The sequence below is a fragment of the Lipotes vexillifer genome, unplaced genomic scaffold (genome assembly GCF_000442215.2).
Source record: "Lipotes vexillifer unplaced genomic scaffold, Lipotes_vexillifer_v1.1 scaffold253, whole genome shotgun sequence".
Taxonomy (NCBI): domain Eukaryota; kingdom Metazoa; phylum Chordata; class Mammalia; order Artiodactyla; family Lipotidae; genus Lipotes; species Lipotes vexillifer.
The window spans coordinates 383,280-392,895 of record NW_006780322.1 but is presented as its reverse complement, the minus strand read 5'-3'; the positions used below and the strand labels follow the sequence as shown (position 1 = coordinate 392,895).

At 57.5% G+C, this 9,616-nt stretch overlaps 1 protein-coding gene across 1 annotated transcript in view; it reads right to left on the bottom strand.

The window, feature by feature from the left end:
* Window positions 1-7,966, bottom strand: part of FBXO41 (F-box protein 41) — a 9,759-nt gene extending 1,793 nt beyond the window's left edge. Inside the window, exons 1-11 of the mRNA XM_007453365.1 lie at window positions 7,331-7,966; window positions 6,997-7,259; window positions 5,258-5,483; window positions 4,678-4,751; window positions 4,052-4,410; window positions 3,028-3,269; window positions 2,679-2,794; window positions 2,406-2,558; window positions 2,146-2,241; window positions 616-734; window positions 296-454 (exon numbers count right to left, since the gene is read on the bottom strand). Coding sequence (XP_007453427.1) covers window positions 296-454; window positions 616-734; window positions 2,146-2,241; window positions 2,406-2,558; window positions 2,679-2,794; window positions 3,028-3,269; window positions 4,052-4,410; window positions 4,678-4,751; window positions 5,258-5,483; window positions 6,997-7,259; window positions 7,331-7,966 — 2,443 coding nt within the window. The remainder of the gene's footprint in view (window positions 1-295; window positions 455-615; window positions 735-2,145; window positions 2,242-2,405; window positions 2,559-2,678; window positions 2,795-3,027; window positions 3,270-4,051; window positions 4,411-4,677; window positions 4,752-5,257; window positions 5,484-6,996; window positions 7,260-7,330) is intronic.
* Window positions 7,967-9,616: the final 1,650 nt, after the last annotated feature.

Below are 9,616 nucleotides of genomic sequence, written 5' to 3'. Positions count from 1 at the left end.
CGTGTAGGGGTAGATGGTAGATGGTGCTGAACAGCTCATGCCTCCAACGTGGACAGAGCACAGGGCAATACATATCCACTGAACTGAACCATTTGGGTCAGATGCTGGCAGGCCTTAAATGCCACACTGGCCTCAGAAGGTACTGGTGGCAAAGCCAGGACTAGAACCCTGGTCAATCTGACCCCAGTGCTGGTGTTTGCTAACTAGGAGCCAGAGGAAGTCAGTTATGCTACTTGCTGACAAGACATGGTAAGAGGCAACACTGGGACCCCACCCCACGCTCCCCATCACTCACTGTTGAAATGCAGCAGGGCCTTGGGGGTGACAGGGGTGGCTGTGAGCACCAACATCTCCAGTCCCTTCAGGCCTTCCCGGCAGACCTCAGCCGCCACCTCTTGGGTGATCTCCGACACGTGGTCCAGCTCCAAGACCTGCAGTCGCATGCAGTTTCTCGCTAGGAAGAGGGAAGAAGAGGCAAAAGGTCCTGCTGACAAACAACCCCAGGTCACCTCCTGCCACCACCCAGGCTGCAGCCCTGAGTCCCTCTGGGATTTCAGTGTTGCATCCACGCCTGCTTCCCATCACCCCCTACCCCAGTCCCAAGGAAAGACTCACCAAGTGATGCCAGGCCCTGCACCCCACAGCCAGCACCCCCGACCCCCAGGGCCCGGAGGTGGGGCCAACAGCGACCGATCATCTGTAGGCAGCGGTTACTGAAGCGCGTGGGCTGCTGGCTGGAGAACAGGGTGGAGGGAGGGCTGTCAGGGAAGCCCCTGGCTGCATGATACCCTGAGCCTGCTCCTCTGTCAGGACCCGCCCCTCAAAGGCGAGGCCCCACCAACCACCCAGCTGTTCAAGTCAGAAACCTGGGATCTTCCCTGACTCCTCCCCCTCACCTCCCGCCAGGACCTGCAGATTCTGATTCCTGAATAACTCTTCAACCCACAGTTCAGACCACCATCCATATTCATCTGAGTATACAACTAGTCTCCCTGTCAGTTCATCCAACGGCTGCTGATAGCCAGCCACTCACTCCCATATCCTTTCACTCAGTCATTCAACAGAAGCTTCGCAAGTGCCTGTCATGACCAAGAACAATTGAGCTGGGCCCTGGGGACACAGTGGTCCCTGTGAGAGACATGGTCCCTGCCTCCAAGAGGTGGGCAGTGGGGGGGATGACACAGAACATTCCTAGTCTGATGTCATCCCATTTTTTAAGACCTAAAATCCCCCAGTGGCTTCCCAGTGCTTTCTAGACAAAATGCAAACATCTAAAACCCCTTAGGCAAGGCCTTCCGACCTTGGCCCAAACCTTCCTTTCCACACTCATTGCTCACTGGGCCCTGCCCACCACTCACACCACACTTGCTCCTTCCCTGAACACTTCATCATTTAACAATCACCCAGCATCTGCCACGTGCTCATTACCAGGGATACAGAAATGGACATTCACAGCCTCTGCCCTTAGAAACATGAGTCTGGTATAGACTTAAATACAGAAAAATTATTGTAAAATGGACTACAGCAGGGGCCATTCATCTCAGAGGAATGGAGACAGGGGAGCAGTGACAAATTCTACCAGGGTGTTAGTGACAGGACACTGGGGGATCCGGAAGGAGATGTCACGTGGAGAGGGGCTTGAAGGGCAGGCACAGGGAGTGAAAAAGCCTGGTATGTTTGAGAAATTCCAAGTAAAGCGATGAATGATCTCACACCCTGGATTCTCGGAAAACCAGCTCTTTTGTACATTATACAATGACCTCCCTGAACTGCCTTTCATGAGCCAAACAAACCTGGCTATTTCCAGCTAGTGTGGGAAGCAGCCGACTGTGGGCTCTGCAGCCTTTATGCACACATCTCATTTGAGCCAGCTATAGTCCTAATAAGATCGACAGATCTAATACCACCTTCACTTTACAGTTGAGAAACTAACGCACGACTGGGTAGCCCAAAGTCACACTGCTAGCCGGCCAGGACATGATCCCAAGTCTGATTCTGAAGCCCTGCTCCTGTCGCCTAAAGACACAGACTGATGAATGTGAATCTGTCACCCCAAACTGCATATGGAATGGGCCCAGATCTGCTCAGTCCTCAGCCCCACACCCAGCCCCAACCCTGCCCTTCCCCACCCATGCCTGGGCTCACCAGGGGTGAAGTGGCGCCACCTGGAGGGAGACAATCTCTCTGCAGCCTGCGCCCAGGGCCCAAATGACCTCATGGCCCACCGGGTCTGTGGCGCTTCTGTTGAAAAGACAAAGCTGGGCCACCAACTCTGGTGGCCTCTGCTCCTTTCCCCTGGGCCACAGAGCTCTTGGGTCCCTTTGCCCGAGAGCCCTGGGGGAAGGGTATGCAGAGCCCAGGGATTCCTGGGGCCTGAGGCCTTGCTTCTTGCAGTGTGGACCCACCTGTAGGTGACAGCCTGCAGGGCGCGGCAGTAGCAGCTGGCCAGCCAGAGCGAACGGTCAGTGAGGACGTTGGGACAGTGGGAGATGCGCAGGATCAGCAGATTCCCCCCAGCTGCCTTCAGCAGAGACTCTAGCCCTGCTTCCAGACAGCCCCTGGGGATAGCCAAGAGGTCAGGGCACTGTTTGTGGCCAGCTCCTCCTCTGGGAAGCATCCCAACATCACTCTCAGTCTGCAGCCCAGAAGCAACCCCCAACCACCCACCGTGGCCTCACCGGGTACTCCGGGCATACTCCTCTTTGCTCTCCTTCTTGCCCCGCTGCCGGGGCTTCAGGTTCTGCAGTGTCAGGGAGTGCGCCTGGGTGCACCACTGAGCCAGCATTGCCAAGAACTGCAGGGAGAGAGGGGTTACCTGGGGATGAGGGGATCTGAGTTTGGTTGGCTGGAAGTGGACCAGCCCCAGGATAGGAGGCCTCACAAGAGCATTTCGGGGGAGTCAGGTTGGAGCCGGGGTGCTGAAAAGGTTGCAAGGACCAGACCTTGCAGGGCCAGACTCTGCCAGGAAAAAGGTGGGTTCACAGCAAGGGTGATTGGGAAGGCAGGGCGGCAGGCAGGGACAGGCACCTTGGAACAGACGCGGGCATTCTCAAGCAGCACCCGTGTCCAGACGGCAGGGTGGCGGGCCACAAAGCGCCAGTCCCGGCAGACCTCGGCGGCATGTAGCAGTGTGCGCGTGTCCAGGTAGGTGAAGATGCAGAACAGGGCAGCTCGCATCTTGAGGATCTCCGGGCTGATGACCTCATTGGAGCGCGAGGGGCTGCCCCTCTCAGCTCGCCGACCCCGCCCACTGCCTCCCTCAGGGCGGGCTGTACAATATCACAGGGTCAAAGGTCAGTGTGGGGTATGGGTGGGGAGCTGGGGTAGGGTAGGAGCTGCAGGAGGAATGGGCGTGACAGAACCATGCCAGGGGACCAGCAACTTGGGAGGAGGGACAAAGGGCCTCTGCTCCCCCCTCCTCTGCATCACCCTCATTCCTAATTTTGCAAATTAGAAAAAGGTGGCCCTTCCTCAAGGGAACTTTCTTTTTAAGGTCATATATCATCACATAGTCCAAAGTCATCCCCTAGATGAGGTGACTGAGTCAAGGTTGGAGAAGGAAGGGGCTTGGATAGAAACCCTGCATCTGTGAACAGAATGCAGGCGAGAGGTTGCCCAGAGCAGTCACCAAGGCACAGCCATGCACCCTGACCTGAACTCTCCAGGCTCCTGACCCTGAACCACTCACATATGCACATGGCTTTGTATGGATACAGGAGAGGGTTCGCCCTGCTGTCCCCAGGCTTCAGTTTGAACACTCAACTCCTCTCCTGTGAATGTCATGTGAAGTGACCCCCTTAGCTGTGGCATCCTTGTGCAATACCCAACCTGAGTGCCCCTGTGCTACAGCACCGCCCTGTCCCAGCAGCTCCTGCTCCAAACTTGCTGGGCCCTGTGTGGGAGGGAGTTTGTCACTCTCATTGTGGGAAGTCTGAGGCAAGGCAAAAGGCGGTGCAGGAGCCCAGGAGATTTACTGCCTCAGCCCTGTGTCCCCTGAGAGCGCCCGGCACCATGGAAAGACTGGCCTCTCAGTCCCCCTCCCGAGACTCACCAGAGAGCCGGCAGCTGCTCAACGGCCCAGCCATAGAAGGCCCAGGGCGGGGGGCATCCGAGGGGCCCTCAGCCTCTGACTCGGTGGTTCGGGAGCCCACATCCGAGACGTCACCTTCCTCCCCCTCCGTGCTGTGTTGGCGAGGTCTGCGCTGCCAGTTCTGGATGGCCTGGCGCCGCAGGCCTGAGCTGCGAGGGGGCTGGGCCCGTTCCAAGCCGCCATTGGCAGCCTGGACCCGTGTGCCCAAGCCCCCGGGGCCACTGTCCTCAGGGGCCCCCTCTTCTGGCCGGGGCAGCTCCAGACTGTCACTGTCATAGCAGCCTGAGCTCTGGGATGCAGCTGGGATGCGACTGCAGGCCCTGGGGTAGGGTGGACCAGGTGGTGAGGAGCAAGGGGTCCTAGGCCTGCCTGAACTCCCCATGCCACCCCACCACTGGCCAAAGGCAACCCACCCACCTTACTTTCCAAGAGTCCCCTCTGAGTGTGGAAAGCCAGACAGAGGTGACCTGAGGAGGACGGGGGGAGAAGGGGAAGCCACGGCCCAGATGGGCCAGCCAGCCAGCGGGCCAGTGGATCTTTCCAGGGGGAGGGTGGGCTGTGTGGGGCGGGCCAGGCCCGCGGCTTACCCTGTGCTGGGAGAGGAGCCATGCCGTGACACTGCGTACGTGCTAGGCATGGCCAGGCCCGCGTGGTGTTCTCGCTGTGGGCCCCCAGAGTGGGAGGGAAGGGCAGAGGGGCAGAGGAGGCCAGAGGATGAGAAGGAACAGGAGAAACAGGGTACAAGATGGAGAGAAGGGGTGGGTGGAGAAGAGAGAAGGAGAACAGTTGGGAAAGATGGACAAGTAGACAGATAGACAGCCCAGAAAGGCAGGCTCCCCAGCCCCCTCCCCACACCCACCAAGCACCCCAGACCCCGGCCTGTGGCTACTGGGCTCTCATTTGCAGGGATGGGCAGAGGCAAACCCCTGCCTGAGGACTGGGGTTGCTGGATGGTATCTCACTACAGCCTCAGGGCTGGCACTTCTGCTGTCAGAGGGGCTCCCCTATTCCTGGACCCCAACTTCAGGCCTGGAATCTGCTCATGGGGAAGAGCCAAAGAAGGAAGCACGGAGCATCGTGGGGCGGGGGGTTGTCAGGCCATGTGTGAGGCATGGTTGTAGGGGGTCAGGTGTGCAGGTGGAGGAGGGAAGGCAGGTGGGCACTCACCGTCCTGCCTGGGCCCCGGGTACTGGGCCCAGCACCACTTCCCCCACCTCCATGGCCCAGGCTGGCACTGGGAGTGCTGCCACAGCTGCTGCTGATGACCTGCAGCTGCCGCTCAGCGCGGTCGGCCCGCTCGAGGAGCTCCTCGATGAACTGCTGCAGCCGCAGCTTGGCGCTGGCCTCCCGCGCCGCTGTCTCCTTCAGGAACTGGTCAATCTGCACCACCTCCCTGGGCCCGGAGCAGTCTCTTTACCCCAGTGCCTTGGCCTGGCTGCCCACCCACCCTCCGGAGGAGACCCTGAGTGGTAGGGAGAGACAGGGGCACAGCTGGCCGCAGGGTCCACTCGTGGTCACGTGGGTACACACAGAACACACCCAGCAACACTGCCCCACACAACACAACGGCACACACAGAAATGCAAGCTCATGCTCCGAGTCATACACGCACACCCCACCAACCCAGGCCCAAACACAACCAGACACCACTGCTCCCCACAGAAATACTCACAGGTGTGCTCAGTCACACACAGCCACCTCCCCTCTCCAGAAACACTCACGGCCACACACTTACAGTCCACATAGCCCAGCAGACAGCCCCCCACGCTCATGTACACGTACTTGTATCCCGTTCATTCACAGGCACACAGTCTGAGGCACAGTCCTACCAACACATTCAAACACACACACTTTCAGAAACATTCTCAGATTCAGAAAAGCACATTTATAGTTGCCCCAACCTCCAAGAGTTGCACCGACACACAGTACACTTAACAGTCATGTGAGTATTTACTCTCGAGTGCATTCATAGTTGTTCATGCATCCATTCACCATTTACAGGCACCTTCTAGGTGCCAGGCACCATTCTAGGTGTTGGGGTGTCCATCAGTGAACAAAGCAGAGAAAAATTCCTGCCCCCCATGGAACTTATATCACAATGGGGACAAATAAACAACATCTGTGTACTTCATAATTCTACACTGAAAGACCAGAGGAATGAGGAGAAGCCAGCAAAGACTGAAAAGAAGCCAATTGAAAGAGAGACGGTAATTCCAAGGAGGGTGTCTTAGAAGCCAAGTTAAAAAGGCGTTTCAAGGATCAGCTGTGTCAAATGCTGCCAATGGGCCAAGTAAGATGATGACTTGGCCTCAGTAACAGAAGGTCATTTATGACATGGAGCATAGTGATGGAGGTGGACAACTGATCAGAGTGGGTTCAAGAGAGAAAGTGGGGAAAGAAATTGAAGATGAGGAGTAGAAACAATATTTTCAAGGAGTTTTTCTGTAAGGAGGAGAGAAAGGGCGGTAGCTTAAGGGGGAGATAGGGTTAGGCAGAGTGGAGAAAGGACCGTATGTCTGTATGTTTTCAGTAATGATACAGTAGATAGGGAAAACCTGACAGGGGCAAAGGGAGAGGGGAGAATTGAGCCATGTCTTTGAGTAGGCAAAAGACGATCTGGTGTCACAATCAGGAACTGGCCTTGGTAGGAGGACAGAGAAGGAAGAGAAACCGTCTTTACACACGCGGTCACACTGCCATGGACTCAGAGTCCTAAACACACACCTTCATGACACTCTTGGCCACACGCACACCACCATTACATGCTAGTGGCCACAGATCCCATATAATTTGGGCACATACATAGCCACACTCACGGTGGTGGCGGCGGCACAGTGACACGCGTGGTCACCTACTCAGGAACATTCGCGGACACACCCACCAACAAGGCCCTTCGGGCCACTCACTGCTGCTTGCGGCTCAGCTCCTGTTCCTTGTGCACCAGGTCCTGCTTGAGCGAGGCCAGCAACTCCACACTCACGTCCACCTGACGCGAGAGCTCGGAAGCGCGCTCCTCCAGCTCCTCCTTCTCGCGCCCCAGCCGCGCACTCTCCTGCCGCGCAGTCTCCAGCTCCGCCGCCTTGCGCTCCAGCTCGGCCTGAAGCCGGCCCACCTGGCCCGCGATTTTCTGCTCCACCTCCTCGCTCAGCCGCTCCAGCCGTCGGTCCACCTCCAGCTTCTCACCTGGCCCGCGATTTTCTGCTCCCCCTCCTCGCTCAGCCGCTCCAGCCGTCGGTCCACCTCCAGCTTCTCCAGCGCGCGGATCTTAAGGCGAGCCAGGCCCTCTTCGTAAGCCACATCGGCGGGCGAGGGAGACGCGGGCGAGGCAGAGGCGGGCCCGGGGCCAGGCCCGGGCGGCGGCGTCGAGCACGCCGAGGAGGCCACGGACTTGCGGGCGAATAGCTCCCCCAGCGGGATCTCGATCTCGCGGAGCGCGTAGCGCGCGGCGGCGGCGGGCACGAGGCCCGGCTCAGCCAGCTCCTCGCAGGGCAGGCTGGCGGGCACCAGGTCGCCAGGGAAGTGGGCGAGGGGTGCATGGTGGTGATGGTGGTGCAGCAGGTGTGGCGCCGCTGGGGACGGCCCAGCCGCCTGCTCCTTGCCCTGGAAGGACGTGCTCTCGAAGACCTCGCGCCGGGCGCCTGGCACGGCCAGCAGGGCGGCAGGCTCAGGCGCCAGAGGGAAGCCGGAGGCGGCGGCGGCGGCGGCGGCAGCCGCGGCCGCCGCGGCGCCGTCGCAAATGCTGTTGGTCTTGGAGAGGATGTAGAGCGTCTCGTACGTGTGGCTGTACTCCAGGTGCGCGCGCAGCGACGACAGGCTCCGGAAGCGCTTGTGCTCCCCGCAGCGGGGGCAGCGGTAGGGCAGGTCCAGCGAGGCCATGGTCCTGCCGTACCCGCGGCTCCCGGGCTCCACCGCGGCCGCCCTGCGGGTCAGCCGGGCGCGCTCATGGGGGGCCGCGGGCGAGCCCCCCTGAGGGGTCAGGCAGACTCAGGGCGCTGGCGGCCAGGGGCAAGGAGGCTAGAAGAGAGGGAGCAAGCCTTAGGAGGTTGGTATCCCTCCCCACCTCCAACCCGTATCCCCCACCCATGACAAAATTGACTTCCCCAGAAAACACGTGCCCACAAGAGAGAGGCGAGGGGAGACCAATGGCCAGACCTCCCAGAGGGGACTGGCCTGCTCCAGTACCTGTGTGAGGGCTGTGCATGTATGAGAGTGAGAAAGAATGAGAATTCTCTAAGAAAGAAAAAAAAAAGCATTAGTTTTATTTATAATAGTTAAAACCTGGACATAACCGAAGTGCCCATCACCAGTAGAATGGATAAATTGTGTTATATTCATAATGGGATGTTACCCAGCAATAAGAAAAGGAACTACTGGTACATGCAACAACATGGGTGAATCCATTTAATATTATGCTGCATGAAAGAAGCCGGACTAGATTGCATACTGCTGGATTCCACACATAATGGAGTTCAAGAGCAGACTAAATTGATGATGACAGAAGTCAGAATAGAGTTTACCCCTGGGGCCTATACAGACTGGGCAGGGGCAGGAGGGAACTTTATGTAATGCTGAAAATGCTCTCTATCTTGATATGAGTGGTGGTTTATACAGGTGTATATGTAAGGTTATACAGTTTATACATATGTACACTTACGATTAGTGTACTATATGTACTAGCTTATTACATCTCAAAAAAATGCTTATTTCGTGTCTTGCAAACCATACTCATTAGACCAGCTGGACTATTGGTACCATGTTGCAGTGACCAAGATGTCACCTCACCTGATGATACCTATGTATGTCACTGTTCCCGTTCCTGCTTCTGTCCCACTCCCTCCCATCCCTGCTCTGCCCTTTGCCTCAAGGGCCATGATACTTGTCTTCTGCAGGTTCCTTCTGGCACAAGTCACCACCCTTCCTGGCATCCCACTCCTGGTCACCCTGAATGCCTGCTGCCCATCCCCCCTCATCTCTGGCTTCCGGTCACCCTTCCCCTGCCTTGTGGGATCCCTACCCTATTCTTTACTGCCCTCCTCTTCCTAACTGCCTGCTACCAGGCTTCAACCACCTCTGCTATCACTGTGCTCTTCAAGTCACAGACCACCTGCTAATCAGACAATGTAGTTGTCATCAAGGGTCTTCACCTACTTCATCCCTTGGATAATACTACTGACCGCTCCATGTTCATAGGCTGCCATGAAGCTGCCCCGTTTGGGTTCTCTGACCTTTTCTTCTTGCTGTCTTCCTAATCTTCCTATCTCCTGATGGGAGGTCTGCCTTCAAGCCCCCTTTGCCTCTCTCTGGTTCACTCCCACAGTCTGGTTTACTCACATCTTTAAGCCTTGACTCTCAGCTTACCTCTCCATCCTGACCTACTCTTGAGTTCCGTTTGCCTTCTGGCTTTCCACATGGATGTATGGGTGGATGCCTGTTCCCTTTGCCAGCCCAGCACCCAGTCATCCCCCTGGCAACAGCACCCTGCCTTGACCTTGGGGAACCATCCTTCCTTCTCCGCTTTCTCAGTCC